Source organism: Thunnus thynnus, chromosome 23 (genome assembly GCF_963924715.1).
Source record: "Thunnus thynnus chromosome 23, fThuThy2.1, whole genome shotgun sequence".
Classification (NCBI taxonomy): domain Eukaryota; kingdom Metazoa; phylum Chordata; class Actinopteri; order Scombriformes; family Scombridae; genus Thunnus; species Thunnus thynnus.
Window position 1 is genome coordinate 6,800,407 of NC_089539.1, and position 16,880 is coordinate 6,817,286.

A 16,880-nucleotide genomic window follows, 5' to 3' on the forward strand; every position below is an offset into this window, starting at 1 on the left:
AATGGGGTAGAAGTTCCCAGCCAGAGTCGTTCCAATTAATAAAGAACTGCAGACATCTGTCTCCTACTCCAACAACTGCGGCAAGCCCACCTGTGTTACAGCATGCCGTCTCGTTGTTGTTATGCATGTCTGACGTTCCACTGCTTGGACCCTGAGGAGTTTCTCCGCACATTTTTTAGGGGGAGTGGGTGGACTGTGCAACACTTTTCCTTCCCCTCCCAGCAACGGAGTGCCAACCATCCGAAAATCCAAAACAAACGTATCGTGTTACAGATTTGTCACATGGCAGCACCTCTTTAAAAATGCCATTTGTTTAGACTTGCTTTTGTGTAATTTTTCTATTTTCTATTTATGTCTGTTTTTTTATTGCGTTTTGTCTGTATGTATGGTTATGCTTCATTTCCTCTGTGAAGCACATTGTGATGTCTCTGCGCTCGAAAAGTGCTATATACTTACTCACTCTTTAAGAAAGCCTTTTCTCTGTCATCTGGCTTGGAAAGTCCTGGCCCTTCCCACCCGTCTTGGACCATGGATATGCAAAATATGTATCCCAGCGCTATGTGGATAACGTGGCAAGAACCCTCTCAGACTAATCTCGACATGTTGACGAGGCAATGAAAAGCCTCCCCGAGTTGTTGATTAACTGTGGTTGGATGCTGTAGCTTCTGACGCACCAAATTTACCCCAAGATCCTGTTTATTGGAAGGTTTGTTCCAGGCGATCTTTATGTTGGTGTTTGTAGTTCAGTGTTGCCGCAGGCTGCCTTTTGTTTCCCCAAAATGATTGTTTCTTTGTGCAAACTATGATTGATTAGTTATGAAGAAATAAGCCTTCAACTGACAATTTCAGGGTAACTTTTTGCTTTTTTTAAGCTTAAATTTGTTTTTACATAAGTGCATTCCATTAGTTATGACATACCTTTCAACACCAAAAAGCTGATAAAACCACTGTGTTGATTTAGGCAAAAACATAACTGTGAACAAGAAGTGTCGGAATGCTGGTATCAGTCACAATCACTCATCACAAAGATGCTTTTTTCAGCCACATTCTGAAAAATTAACTGAAAGTTGACAGTGTAAAAGGGTAAGGGGATGCAGAAAACAAACTAAAAAAAACTGTAACAGCAAATCTATTTTGTAAATCTCAATTTTGATACTTGAAAGGGAAACTGCACCTTATAAAAAGCGTCTTAGTTTGTAGAAAACAGTGGTTCACAGTAGTCCAAAGTGGATGATGATTTTGGTGTTGCGTGTTATCAAAGACACTCTGTGAATATTGATCCATATCAGATTGTAGTGATTCTGCAGAGACTGTAACACTGCAGTTACTTCCAGAGCTCAGCTCAGGGCTTCACTGCCCATGTAGAGCAGTCACATTGGATAACTGGTCTCCCTCTGACTGCTCTGCTCATCCATGCTGAAAATGTATTCACTCATGGAAGTATAAGTTGCATATGTGCACATCTATTAATGCAACAGTATAGGATAGTATACTACCAATGAAAAACATAATATCCGCATGTTTAAGTCTCGTGCCTTATATGGCTGAACAAATCTCAAATGTTTTGTAATGGCCACGTGCCTTGTTAGTATTTTCAAGAAAACCTAATGTGACTTGAATTTTTCTCAAATCTTTTACCTTAAGTTCAAATAGAAAGTGAGGGCATTCTCTTTGTTTGTGTATTTACTGACTTACTAGGTAAATATCCGGCCCTTTAGCTGCTAAATGTTCCACTATGTTCTCCAGCTGGTCGCTAACTTTGTCTATCTGCAGTTTGTTGCTGTGTAGGTAGATTACGGTGGGTTTATCAGAGCTTTCTCACTGGAACTAGCTGCTGGAAATGAGTCTGATGAGACCAGATGGACTCAACCAAAACTCTAAAGTTACATCCATAAAACCAAAACAATAAGCTGAAGGACGTTAAAATGCTCTGTAGATCTGAGGGGAACTGCAGAGTTCCGTGATAATTCTCAGCGGGTACATCACTAATAGTGAGCCCTTTCTCATTACACATAGTGATTTGACCCATTGTTTATCTAAACCTATTGAAAAGTGCAGCTTAAACTAAACTAACAATTTGTGACATGTGTAGTTCAGTGTTGGTGAGTCCTGTCACTCACACAAGTGGTGCAGCTTTTGTATGCGCTTTTTCTACCAAAAAGAATGCCCGAAATGCTTAAGTAGCTCTTTTAATATATGAAAAGAGCATTTTTTATATGATCCTAAAAGGTTAAAGGTCAACAACCACGTCATTCGAAGTTTTTAAAAACTGGGATGGCTAAGTAATTGCAAAGGAAACAATATTTCACTTGTTTTAAAGGAAGAGAGAAGCTTAATATTTGACAAAGCTATAGTGTAAAAACAGTCCATTTTTCTTTTTTCTACAGGCTCTTTCATCACACATACATAAATTATTGACATACGGCATGAAGAAAAGGTTTTGTAATACAATGAACAGATGATGGTCATGAGAAAAGCTTACATAATAAGCAAGAAAAATACTAGTGAACATTATAGTCAAGAGAAAAGATCCTGATAATACAAGAAACTCTGAAGTATAAAATTTAAAACCCTCTACCCTACTGTACATTTTCTGATGTGTTCTTGTTTCAAATCTATCTACCTAAAATGCTAATTTTATTTTATTTTTTTTTTAAATTCTGTTTCATACTTTATATTTAAAAACATATTCAATCCATGATGACATTTGGAATCTATGGCTTCATCAATCATTAGGATACCATCCCACTGGACTGTTTTTCCAGGAAGTTTGGAGGCCTTCAGTATAAGTGGGTCTGGTTAAGAGCATCAGCTGAACTCATAGAGCGTAAATATGACGTACAGGCACAAACTGATTCAAATCTCAACAGTAGATTGTATTTCTTTGCAGGATTACCAACTCACATTCCTGCGCCTAATGAGGACAGAGGTGGTGTAAGAAAAAAAGATTAACTGAGAATGCCCTGAGAGCGATGCAGATTTTAGTTTACAACATTAGTCTGCTTTAAAACCTGAATGCTCACTGGGGACCTCTATCCAGTCAGGTGACAGAGTACAAGGTTGGATTATCCCCACTGTTCAGTTGTCTTTTCTAATCAGCGCAACATCTTTTACATAACTTCTAAACGTTACACTGCGCTGCCTTATTTTCTAATTAGCTGGATGTCGGGAAACACATATGTTGTTGTGAACCTGCAGAGCACTGCAGGCAGCAGCCTGCCCTTCTGAACTGTTATGTAATGTGTGTGTGTGAGTGTGGGTTGGTCGGTTCATCTCTTTTGAAGTGAGGTAACCTTTTCAGTTTAGAACATCAGGTGTTTTTGCCACTTTCTCCCATGTGTGTGTTTGTGTGAATCAATCTCACATATTTTTTCTCGTCCTCCACTTCTAGGTTCAAAGGTCACCCTAGCAGGGTAGAGTGTGAGACAAAAAAAAAAAAACAGCAATGACGTCCTTTTTGACATCTATTCCAAACATTGTTTGCATGTCCCTAATCCTAACACTCCACTAACTGAAGGCCTCAAGGGCTGTTGGATCCACCTGACAATCAAATTACACAGTGAATGTATCAGATTAGCCAGTGATTCAAAGTTCAACATTAAAAGGCTTCACTGATTTCACACATGAATCTGTTTACTTGAACAGTTGTATAACGTCTTCTGTGGTTCTGGCAGAGGGGATCTAGATTCTGTAGAGTTTCATTATGGGAATTGAAGGAGCCAGCATTTTTGGAGCTTGACCCTTACTAGGGATTAAAAGTCTAGATATCTTTAGACCATTCTTTTTTCTTTTTTTTAATTCATCTCTTGTGAGTCTCCAAATTTTCTGGAAGTACAATACTCAATCACTGCAGTAGCCCTTTAAAGTCACTTCTTTTACAGTTTAAATGTAATGTAATGTAAACCACTTTTTTTGTGAGCCAATCAAATCTGATGGATTTGACTTCAGTCCCTCTTGTAATTATATCCTGCCCACATATTCCGTTTCACTCAGAAATTAGAGCATAACCACGATCTTTGGAAAAGTTACGTTTTTGCCAACTGATATCTAAATATATCCACCACCTACTACAGTATCGTTCTGCTAGCTACTACGACCCTCAAGCTACTGGTCAAGTGTGGTTTTATATGATGGGTGGGGTTAGATAGTCCCCCACAAATCACATTTAATTCGATAAATGTATGTACACGCCCCCAAGTACAAGATGAGCTATCAAAAATATTAACAGAAAAAATTTTTTTTGGTTAAATTATATAACAAAATATTGAAAACAGTGAACAGTGTTTCCTCAAAGCAGAGTTTAATCAGTGTGCAGTTAAGACAAGTTTCCATTTACTGAAGGAAATCAATGTTTCACTTTGTTTGGAATAAGAAGTTCCCTCAGTAGACTGACAGGTTTTGGTTTAAGAGTTAAATGCCAAATTTTAAATGGTTCTACTTAAATGAGACTAATTGACACACGCCTCATAAATTAGCATTATGAGATTGAAACTCCATGTCGCTCCCTGTGTTCCCATTTGAATTTCCCCTAATGTCCAGTAAGTTAAGAAAGTTTGGCCACACAGTCCGACAATGCTGCTTTGAAGTTACATCACACTATTTAAATTGACTTACACAAAGTATCCTAACCAGTGTTGTTCTGGCAACTCTGAGCATCAGCAGATGTACATTACTGTATAACGACCTCTCTGTTCCACTGCCCACAAGGTTTCCTGTTTGTGGGCAGAACGAACATGATGGATTAAAGGCCTCAACAAGACTCAGCCTTGTTTCAAGCACAATAACGCCTTGGATGCAATGTCCCAGTATTGCTCGATGACATGTGATGGACGCAAAGATTAAAGGCTGTATCTTAAACAGATGTCAACAAACTGGACGGGGGGAGGAGGGGGGGTCATCTAGAAGTGAGTTATGTAATGTCTGGACAAGTTGTCATAGTGCACATCTGCTGCTGATTTCTAGATTACCCCTCCCTGTGCCTGTAAACAATTAAAGAGTTGAAATGTTACTATTTTGTAAATATGAATTATATCCTTTTGTGTTGAAAGTACATCTAGCTATCTAAGTAAACAGACTACACAGATACTTTTCTGTGTCTCTTTTATATAAAAAACTTTATGGATAGTCCATATAAAAGCAGAGACAGCAGAGAGCTGAAGTATGAGAGTAATGGTAGGAACGAGTGTGACAGCAGGGATGGATATGAAGGGACATCAGCGTCAAGAGCTGCGATCAGTGTCTCGCTCCAGGCACTGAGCCCCGCACTGTGAACCAGAGCTAAACACCCATTTAAGCACTCAAGTGCAGCAGTGTCCGATTGTCTCTTTTTTTCACCCCTTTGAGTCTGAAGCAAAGGAAAAAGGTTGTCTTTGAGTTGGCAATGAAACATGATAAAAGAGTGATAAGTGAGCATGTTGGGGTCAGGTGATTGGAGATGGGGATGAGGTTGTGTGATCTTGAAACACAGTAAAGCACAGTGGTTACCAGGTCAAGTTGGAGCACGGTGGCGGTGTCGGAGTGTGCTGTGCGTGCTGTGAGCTCCACTAGAGCATAGAAGTGATTGTGGTGTGACGGCATCCCTGACCCATCCGCTCTGCATGGATGGGTTATAAAAATTCCTCTAATATTCTCACAGTACAAGGCTGAATGGTAACTAGAACAGCTCGAATCATAATGGTGTAATGTTGGCTCTTAGAGACAGTGTGCTGTGGAATAACTGCTCACCTACATTCAGGACTAAAAGAAACCCATAATACGGTGTTCCAAAAAACAGCTCACAGCATGCTAACAGTTGCTAATGAGCATTAAACACAAAGCTCAGTTTAGGCTGATTGGAATGTCATTGACCTGATGATTAAAAAGTTAATGGATTGCTAAAGTTATTACAAGTCATCCTGAGGAGGACTCGTGAGTGTTTGTACCAAATTTCAAGGCAATCCATCTAATAGTTGTCGAGACATTTCACTTTCAAATTTCAACCTCATGGTGGCGGTAGAGGAAAAGTCAGGGCACCACTAAAGTCATTAGGAGTCATTGTCTGGGAACCACGAATGTCTCCAAACTATTGTGACAATTCATCAAGTAGATTTTGAGATATTTCACTGGATAAGTAAAATGCTTGACCTGCTAGTGATGCTACAGGAAAAGTCAGGAGATAGCCAAAGTCGTTAAGATTCTTCCTCTGGGCACCATGAATATATGTACCTAATTTCATGGCAGTTCATTGAATAGTGGGTGTTTTCACACCTATAGTTCATTTGTTCTGGTCTGAAACAGTTGATGAGTTGGTGAACTTGGTGCGTTTTCCCTTTTTGGTTCGGTTTCTTTTCACACAGAGAAAAATCAAAGTGAGCCAAAATGCAGCACCACAAACCACGTGAGAACGTTCACGTTACTCATTAGTCAGATGTGTCTGGGGAGGGAGCAAGACTGTAAATACAGGAAGAAGAAGGACGTCCACTGGCCAAATACGACGTACTACGATGTGCTAGTCCAGGGCCGACCTCGATTCATTCTCCGGCTAGTTGTTAGCAACTGTTAAATTCGCTCGGTTGTTTTGGTCTGCACTCGAGTATGACTGCTATGTTCACAACTGCCCAAACAAATTGCGCCAAAGTGGAAAACCAATCACAGTTCGATTTAACTGGACTAAAAAGTGCAGGTGTGAAAACACCCTTAGTGGTGCTAAGGGAAAAGTTAGAGGATCGCCAAAGTCTTTAGGGTTCATCCTGCTGGGGCCATGAATGAAATATCATGTCAATCTGTCCAATAGTTTTTGAGATATCTGACAAACATCAACATGGCTAAAAAGATTTTTGACAAAAGTTTAAATGTTTAAGCTGAAAACCTTTTTTTAACACTCCAAATGAAGACATCCCATAATTAAATAATACTGCTTTAAAAAGGACTAGTGATTTTACTGTCCAGTGTCTGAAGTTAGACGTAAAGGAAGGTGTCAGTCTTATGAACGTTAAAGTTGAATGTGTGAGACCATGACTGATGAATGATGACGTAGCACTCGGATCAGATTAGGTAGATGTGTCAATAAGGGGGCAGCCGCACTAATCTGTTAGAATATTCTGCCAGACTTTCTGTTTGCTTCTAATCCGTTGAGTCATACAAGGAAATGATGTAAACTGTATTAATTGGATCATCTTCTGAGATCTTGCTGCTTGCTGCTGTTTTGCCCAGAATGCCTCTTAAATTATGATTCAGTAAATGGATGTTTATGAATATGTATGTCCAGAAAGGTTTAGCTCTATTACATTGTTTCTTTCAAGATAGATCAAAATCTGTCAGTCGACTTCCAGCTAATCTTCCTCCCTCTCTTCCCTTCTCTCATCCCCCCCATCCCCCACTTTTCTCTTCTCCAGGTATGGTTTGGCGAGAAGTTCGACGCCCCCTTGCTGAGCCCCAGGAGCCCTCGCAGCCCGTTGGCACAGCGGCACGGCCCCGGCCTCGCAGATGTCTTCCAGTACGACCAGTGGCTGGCAGTGCGACACGAAGCCACCCTGGTGCCCATGCAGGAGGATCTGGCCATCTGGCTCACCGGCATGCTGGGTAAATGTTGCACGCCTCATTTACTCTTTTTGCCCCCTCTAATAATCAGTGTTTCTTTGACAATAATCAGTGTTTCTCTCTTTTGAGGTGTAATATGTTTACTATTGCGTGGTTGTAAAGCACTAGAACGAGACAGTAGGACTGGATGTACTGCAGAGTAAATGTGTTCAGACCTGTGCACATTCAAATCAACACACAGCAGTTGCACGCTAACAGTTTCCCCCTCGAGGCTAGGAAAATACCAAAGCACAATTGACACGGGTCTCCCATGTAATTGGATTTGAATGCTGCCATTTCCAACCCGGCCTTAGCAAGCCACAGAAACAGCAGTGGAACAAAATCCCTCATTTCGTCGTCTCCGCTATTATACTGACATCTATTGTCCCTTAGCATACAATGGAGCAGTGAGGAAATTGAAACTGACTCTATTGTTGACTGGCGAAACCGCTGTTTTTAGAAGCGCTCAGACAGTTTTCTCACAAGGAATGTGGGCAGGTACCTCACTCTCAACATGAGTTATTGGTACCGTGACCGAGATGACCTGTATCCTACATTTTTAGACTTTTTTAAACCGTTTGACCGTTCTGATCGTCAATCCTGAGGGGCCTGGTGCTGCAGAACAGGTGGCGTGCAGTAGATAAAGTTTCAAGCCTCTGGGCTCTTCTGTCGTCGTGTGGAAAATAAACTTTTGTGAAGCAATCTTTGTCACTTAGTGTTATGGGCATTGTGGATTTAGTTCCCAATGTGAACTCAGTTAGATTCAATGGCCTTTTGTTAAGTTTCCCAGGGCAGTGATTTACAATTACGGGTCGTGGGAGTGCCACAAGTCGTTGAGGGGTCTGTTGGGGACTCATCTGTTTAAAAAGCAAGTTTTACAACGTGCAGACTTTTGTAAAGTCCCACAACAAAAGAAACTATAGAAAGAAGAAAACCCTGCTTATAGAATGAATTTTATGTTAATTGTTGTTCTGCACATGTTTTTGACCCACAAAAAGTTGAATTAAGGTAGAATAGTTTCATCTCTATGAAGGGCTCTTGCAGATGAAAAAAGTAGAATAATTAGCATTGTGCTTGGTTCCAGCGTGTACGTTTAAAACTCCCTTCTTACTTTCATTCTCATGCAGGAGAGGAGGTCAGAGCAGAGTTTTTCATGGAGGAGCTGAACAACGGTGTGAAGCTCTGCCAGCTTATTGGCGTGCTGCAGACTAAGATCGCCCAGAGCTGCCCCTCAGCGCTCTGCAAGGTGAGTCAGACAGCAGAGATGAAAATAGCTCGGACGCTCGTCCAAAGGGCAGCTTTCATGCTCACACACGGGGATGTTGGGTGAGAGCTCTGCAGGTCACAGTATGGACAAATCTCTCACTAAATTAATATGCTGGGTATGAAGTGTTCCTCTCCTATATATGTGGTGTCCTTTGTTACAAAATGTTACAGTTCAGTTTTCTGTTAAAGCGTACGAGCTGGAGGAGGTGGACTTTTATCACTTTATTGTGATACAATCTGGTACTTTTTAAAATTCACTTTTAGAAAACAAGATGCCACAATGTCATGATAAATTATACATGGATATTTCCAGATGCCTGCTGTGTAGACAGGCAGAACTTTACTAATGACGAACTGTGTCAATACAGGATTTGATAAGTATTATTGATCAGCCACACAGGCTGATTAAGAAACTCTGCACACATGTCTGTCATATTTTTTATTTTTTTTTATTTTTTACATGATGCATTTTTCATCCAAAGCCATCATTCTGCACCCCACTTAGCTTTCATCAAATCACACACTGACACTCTCACATCAAACTGACCAAAGCATTGATCGTAACCGTTTGCACTATTCATTACGCCACTAAAAACACACTTGAATATCTTACCTTAAAACTTCTTCTTCACCCATGTCTGTGCAAACTGTCCACCACCTTTTTAAAATCCAGGGCTCTGACTAAAACACTAGATGCTAGAGCTAACGGGGAGGTTTCCTTCATGGGGAGATAAATTATTTCCCATGCATTACATTAGCAAGTTATACACTTTAAAAGCACAAAAACAACTTATCCTAATTGCGTTCTAGAGTAAATGTTTTTAAATCTTCTTACTTGACTACATGTCCACACTCAGGTTCATGATGATGATTCATAAAGACTTTATTTTTCCTGACAGCTGTTCCCCACAAGGAAGGTTGCATGTAAGCGGGACGCCTCTCCAGGTTCCTTCTTTGCCCGCGACAACACCGCCAACTTCCTGGCCTGGTGTCGACACATCGGCGTGGAGGAGACCTACCTGTTTGAGTCAGAGGGCCTCGGTAAGAGCTGCAGCAGATATTACCAAAACTATTCTAAAGTAAACGCATCATTTCTTTCTTTGATTTTTATTCCTCTAGATGCATAAAACCACTCTTCCTCTGTAAACTGTTTTACTAGAATACCAACAATTATTTGTAAGGTTTTTTTAAAGGGACTTTTTATTTTTTTGAATTGAATGCTGAACATCTGAACTTTGGGTTTTTGGAGACAAGAACAGTTTGTTTTTGGTCGATTTGTCCTGACAACCCTCTCCTGGTTATATAGTCATGAATCTGTGCTGTTACTGCAGGAACACACAGTGACTCATTAAATTGTCACTGTTGATACTCTGGCAAAGTTTGATAGCTTGTCACGATCCTACCTCTCAAATAACCCGAAAAATTGTGATAGTGGCTCCTGCAGAGTCAAAGGAAGGTAAAAATCTACTTATCCAAGCAAGCAGAACTGAGCAGGATCTTTTGAAAAAGAACATCATCTTCGTCATGTGGTAAATGTTTTATTCCAGGGAGTCTAAGTGCAAGAAAACGTCCAAAGTAACTGCAGTAGTAGTCTTACACTAGTCAGGTCATGATTTTGAAGTAGAATTTTTTTTTTAAATGGTATCATGATGAGTTCTCCTGCAAGTACTTGGCTACTGTCACCATATTGAATCTCTGGAACTTATACATATTGGAAAAATATCCTCCTTTTTTCCTTTCTTTAGCTGTCATTTCTTTACAGAGCATGGCCAGAAATCAGGCTAAAAGGAGGTTTAGACCAAGTAAAAATAGGAGAAGTGTGTGCTATCCTGTGCAACATCAAACTGATACTGAAGAACTTTTTTTACATTTTTACTTGGATGTACATCTGTCTGCAGAAAACACTAACAACACACTTATTTAAACATCTAATCTATGCATATAATTAAACTAAACTCTAAAGTGTAGTGATGGGGTGAGAACAAGGAACGATGCAGATAACTTCAGCCCTGCCTGTGTCATTGATGACTCAGGAATCTGACACTTTGAGCTGATATGGAGGATGTTGAGAGTGTAAAACAGACTGGACCTCAGCCATAAGCGCATAATAACTTTGCAGAGCTGAAGAGCTGAATCTGTTGTTTAAGCCTTACTTCTTAATGGTTTAATAGGATCTGTCGTGGAGAGCAATCACCCTGAGTACTCTGTATGGGGGATCACTTCATTACAAGTAATGGCTCTCCAAAGAAACGGATTGGGGTGATTAAGAAAGAAAGCTGACCAAAGGAGTGCAGCACACCTGCTGTTTCAACAATGACAGAGAGATTCTCTTATTCTTTCATATCTTTTTTGTTTTGTTAATGACCTCCAGTGCCTTTTAAAGTTTTGCTCTTCAGTCCAAACCTTTGTTCTCTTCTGCTTGACTCACCCAACATCCCCTCAGGGAATAATTAACTTTACATTATGTGCTCATAATGTCACATTTTCAAACGTGGATTTAGTCATAGATCATCCTTGCCATCCTGTTCTGCCCTCTATACACTGTCTAAAGACTCAGAGAGCAGAAATGGCAGCTGCTTCTTCACATTTTACGTAAAAGTCAGGCTGTTAATTTGCGACTGCTGTTGTGTTTTGTGTCTCAGTGCTGCACAAGGAGCCTCGGCAGGTTTGTCTCTGTCTGCTGGAGATCGGCCGCATCGTTTCCAAGTAAGTCTCCAAGAAGCAGCTTCTGCTTTCAACAACTAAGCAACGGTTGATGATGCACCTGTTAACAATGCATGTTTGTCAGGTACGGTGTGGATCCTCCTGTGCTGGTGAAGCTGGAGAAGGAGATCGAGCTGGAGGAGACTCTGCTGATGACGGAGGAGCCGCCTCCGGCCGTCAAAACCTTCAGCGTGTGCTGCCAGCACGGCGGCCTCTACCAGCCGGGGGTGAGTTCTGACTGACAGCTTGAACGTATGAACAGGAAACAAGCGCCACATGGGTTTTAAACAGGTAGAACATGAAACTTTCCACCTGGAGGCAAGAAGCGTGGCACAAGAATGGCTCTCTTCTTCTTTTTCCGGTCAAATTACTGCCCTCAAACACTTGTCACTCATAATGGTGAGCTGTCATGTAGCCTCAGTCCAGATGATGGTGTTCACTGCTGGCCACACACGGACAGGCGATAAATTCATATGCGGTCTTGTGTTCTTCCCCATCATGCCCCCACTTCAAAGAAGTAAAGCAGCTGATCACGTTAGCGTTGAACATGTGCGACCCAGTTGAAGCCGAGCCAAGATGGCGGCAGGCAGCGGCTCTTGCCGCTTCACTGGCGCCCCACAGGGTACATGACGCATCACAGCCGACCACGTGACGCTCCCATGGCGTCCTGTGACTCGCTGTCACACGTGACCCTTAGGCTACAGATACGTGGCATCATACAGCCAAAAGAGCACACAGAGACAAACTTTCTGTTCATGCACCAGTGTGAATATTCCATCTTTTCCTCCATCAGCTCAACACTTCATGAATCATCTGTGATGGACAGTGTCAGTGTTGGGTGGGTTTATAACCAGGTCTAGCTCAGTGGGTAAAACAAAGCACTAACATTGTCAGTTGGGGGTTTTATTCCAAAAGGGCTCAGATATGCTAAAAATAACTGCACTCACTGAAGTGGAAGGCCTTTTAGATAAAAGCATCTACCAACTAGTATATTTATTCCCACATGTGTCGGCCCTTATATGTTCAAGTAGCAGCAAATAAGCAGCTTGGAGCAAATGCTGTCAATATGAGTTATTTCACTCTCACGTGTCATCTTCATCACCTTGTCAGTCGTATCTCATGTTGTACATTTAAACAACAAACCATGTGACTGATTCAGCGGGTGTAATTACATTATTGCTCACATATGCAGCCACCTGAGGGTGACACTAAATTATCTTCTAAATATAAAATGTTAGTCTAGATATGCTAACACGATCATATTACTGCTTTCAAAGAGTCCTTATGCTCCTCTATTGTCCCTTTCCTGCGTCTAGGAGCACGGCATGGACGACCCGCCCTGCAACTGTTCTAACAGAGTCTCCATTGAGTACCTGTCTGAGGGCCGCTACAGACTGGGAGACAAGACCATCTTTATTCGGGTGAGAGCTCTGAACACACACTCTGCAGTGGTAGTAGACTGAAGTGTTGGCTCACTTCACACAAGTGATCCAGATTAAATTGTCCCGTTCAGAAGTAGCAGAATGAGTGAAAGGTCAGTATTAGTATATTGTAGAAATACGTCTCGACTCTTTGTTGACTGGTGCAAACAAAAAGAGAACTTTTCTCAGACCAAGTAGAAGTACAAGTTATTTGCATACCGTGTAACTAAACTGCAACAGCCAATATGTCTAATGTTAAAACCTTAAGTACTTCATTACATCTGTTTAAATTGGTATCAGTTCAACCCTGCATGCAACTAAATCCTGTGTTCATATCCTATTAAAGTACATAGTACACATTCTGGCAACACAGGCTGCTTCCAGTGTGTGACCTGGAAAAGATGTGCAGCAGTCCTCACTGCATCACCGGATGCTGTGATTGGCCACATATAAGCTCGTTACCCAATAGCAGCGGATTGTTTTAGACGATTACATCATAATTACACTGCTCTCCGTGGTGCCAGGACTCAGGACAGACGATTATAGCTCTGCAGCAGCTATTTTAAGGGACTTCGAGGAATTCGTCCAGATGTCCAGAAAGATTTGTTTCATTTAAAGAAATGTTACACTAAACTTTAATGACCAGAGGAGGAAATTGACTTACCAAATGTTTTTTTTTTTTTTTTTTTTAATCTGTCAGATGCTTCATGGTAAACATGTGATGGTGCGTGTGGGTGGCGGCTGGGACACGCTGCGTGGCTTCCTGATGAAATACGACCCTCTGCGAGTGCTGCAGTTCACCACTCTGGAGCAGAAGATCCTGGCTTTTCAGAAAGGCCCCCCCGGCCTGGGAGGTCACCATGGCGCTGGAGCTCCACCTCCTCCTCCCGACATGGACCCCCTCGCCGCTGTCAACAACCTCATCTCCTCCTCCGCCTCTTCTTCCTCCTCCACTTCATCATCTTCCTCTTCCTCCGGCTCAGCCTGTAAGCCGTTGCCTGTGGCAGCTGCCAGCCAGTCGTGTCGGTCCTACGCCGCCTCTCCAGCCTGCACGCCCACGTTGCCCAGGAAGGGGGCCGCCGCAGCGCCCAAGAAGAACCTCCAGATGACATCGTCCTCCCCCAGGAAGCCCACCCAGCTGCCCCTGTCCGTCACCACCAAAGGCTCCTCCTCTCTGCCTGCTACGCCTGTGGGAAGCTCCTCAAGACAGTCTCCCAGCCCGGGGAGTCAGGGTGTGCATGTCCAACGCCGAGCTGTGACCCCATCAGCAGCTCCATCACCTGCCCCTGCAGATCCGAGCCCTGCCCCCAAGCCGAAGCTCAGACTGTCACCCCGCGGCGCCGCCCCTCAGCCCAGGAGCCCCGTCTGCCCCGAGCCGTCTTCCAAATGTCCCAAACCCTCCAGCCCCTGCAGCTCCCCCACCGCTGCCTCCGTGCCTCGCCCCGTCACTGCACCAGTACGGGCACCCACCTCTAAAGATTCCCGACCCCCAACGGGCGCCAACCAGCGCTCTCGCCTTGCACAGCGCCGTCCCGGTTCCCCAGCCTCGCGCCTCCGTCTAGAGGCGGCTAGGCGGGTGCGTACGGCAACACGGCCCGCAGCCATGCCAACTCCAAGAGCAGCGACGCCAACTCCACAAGCCCGGACACCCAACCCCAGCTCACGGACAGCCTCCCCAGCACTGCCAAAACCCGCCTGCTCCCTGCCCAAGAGCAAAGAAGCCACAGCCAAAGCTAAGGGGCCCGCCCCGACCAAGGCAGCTCCCGCCCCTCCACGAGGTACCACTGTCCCCGGGCGGGTCCCAGGGGGCAACACAGGCCCTCCTGCCGCCAGCAAAGCCAATCAGAAAACACCAGCCACAGCACAGAGGGCGGGGCGGAAGCAAGCAGCCACAGCTAACCCCATCAACGGGAAGTCAACTCTAAAACCTGAAGCAACTGCAGCGCAAGCCCTGGCCCCGCAGAAAACCAGCCCCAACGTCAAAGCTGTTAAGACCGAAATCAGCGTCAGTAAGAAGGTCCCACAATGCAAGAGCAAAAGTGAGGACCCCTACTTCGAAATGAACAGCAGAAGAAGGCAGAGGACGTAACGGGGGCCGAGGCCAAAATCCAGCAGGCTGGTAGCACACAGCTTCTTATCACAAACCAGCACTTGTTGGAGCTCAGACTCTTCAGATATATAAATATTGTCACTAATCCTCATCAGAATGCTTCTCATTTTGACCTTTTTGTGTCTGAAAATGTATTTTTGTTTGTTGAATTTTGTATATTATTTAATAGTCTTTTATTTTTAAATCCAAAAGGGTCAAAGATGTCATGTTTTGTATGTTTTTCGTCTTTGTGATGAATTAATGGTCTTTTTTTTTTTTGAGAGGTCAGCTCCACGTACCTACCTTATTAACACTAAAACTTGCACAATGTTTACATTTTCACCTTGGTTACATGTACAGCTGTTACAGTGTAAAATAATTAGTCAGAACAAAGGATAGAATTTTTGTAGAAATCATGTCGAAACACTAACCTCAAAGCTTCTTTTTTTTTAGCTTTTAACAGCCATGATTTAGTAAAAACGCACTTAGGTGAACATTTGCAGGAAAAAGATGAGTTTTTTTTGTTGTTGACGTGAGAAAGCAGCTTGTGTGCCCTGTTTTCTCCAACAGGTTACCAAAGTTGGATCATTTTTGACGGTCAGTGAGACAACTGGAACACAAATCATGGTTTCTGGTTTATTTTTTTGTCTCCAGTGAGAACATAGTTTCCACTGGCGGATGGTCAGATAGATATTTTTTGTGTCTGAATTTGTATAAATGATATCTAGTCGGAGGGTTTTTCTCGATGGCGCCGTACAAAACGCCAACAGGAAGGATTCTTTCAGTCGTGTGCCTTCATCAGAAATCTGTCTGAGCGGCATTAGAATGTATTAGTTGATTTTTTTTGGGGGGGGGGGGGTGAATGGTTTTTATTGATGAAAATTGCACAGTGTGTACGAGAACTCATGACTTTGGTTTGACGGTGAAAAGCCTGAGTCGTAGATGAACTACTGATCAAACGCCTCTTATCTTTTACCAGAAAACACTCAAAGGTCCTCCAGCGGCCGAAATCATTATAGAGCAGAATCTACTTGTTTTTATATGGTTTCTAATTTTTTTTTGTGTATTAAAATTCTAGTTTTCTATGTGGTGTTTGTGTATGTGTGTGTGTGTGTGTGTATATACAGTGTGTGTATATATTATATTATATATATTATCAGTGAGGCTTTTTTCTTGTTTGGCACTTTACAGAAACCTCTGTGTTTGTCACAATTTGAATGTTGATCCTGTTGATTGTGTCTCTCGTTACAGCTACCTTTTTGTCATTTTGATTAATAAATGGACAATTGTTTTAAAAATGAGCTTTATTATGTTTCCTGTGTCTTATTTAACATGTTTTCCTGTTTGCACGTTGTTGTTGTTTTTCTCTCTAAAGCTTCTGAAGTGCTTATAATATTCTGACTGGGAAAAACAAAACAGTTAAAGCAACACAGGTGATTAATATTATTAATAACTACAGGTGAAATGCTGTTGCTACTGTTTAATTGGCTGCAGCAGGAGGACAAAACGGTGAATGAAGGAAACAATATATTTTAAGGACTTGAGAAACACATTTTAAAGCGGCTATAATAAAGCTCTGTTAAAGCCTCTGTATGCTACCTGCCTGAAACCAAACAGTTACCGGCTAGCTGGTGAAGCATTTAACAGCTAAAGAGTCAAATATGTCTTTCAGGAGATGATAGAGACCAAGACAAAGCTAAAAGAAGTCATATTGGATTTATTTTCATTATAATAAAATGACTTTATAAATCAATGTTTTGTTTACAGCTTGTTTCTGCTGCTGAGTGACAAAAAAAGACACAAAATGAATAATTAAAGGTTTAACGTTAACTTATTAGTAACAC

At 42.3% G+C, this 16,880-nt stretch overlaps 1 protein-coding gene across 2 annotated transcripts in view; it reads left to right on the top strand.

The window, feature by feature from the left end:
- gas2l3 (growth arrest-specific 2 like 3) overlaps positions 1 to 16,337 on the top strand; it is a 29,070-nt gene extending 12,733 nt beyond the window's left edge. For both annotated transcript variants that reach the window (XM_067581650.1, XM_067581651.1), the window contains exons 3-9: positions 7,374 to 7,560; positions 8,685 to 8,803; positions 9,723 to 9,864; positions 11,466 to 11,529; positions 11,612 to 11,753; positions 12,843 to 12,947; positions 13,648 to 16,337. In XM_067581650.1, coding sequence (XP_067437751.1) covers positions 7,374 to 7,560; positions 8,685 to 8,803; positions 9,723 to 9,864; positions 11,466 to 11,529; positions 11,612 to 11,753; positions 12,843 to 12,947; positions 13,648 to 15,036 — 2,148 coding nt within the window. In that variant the 3' untranslated portion in view covers positions 15,037 to 16,337. The remainder of the gene's footprint in view (positions 1 to 7,373; positions 7,561 to 8,684; positions 8,804 to 9,722; positions 9,865 to 11,465; positions 11,530 to 11,611; positions 11,754 to 12,842; positions 12,948 to 13,647) is intronic.
- The last annotated feature ends 543 nt before the right edge of the window (positions 16,338 to 16,880 follow it).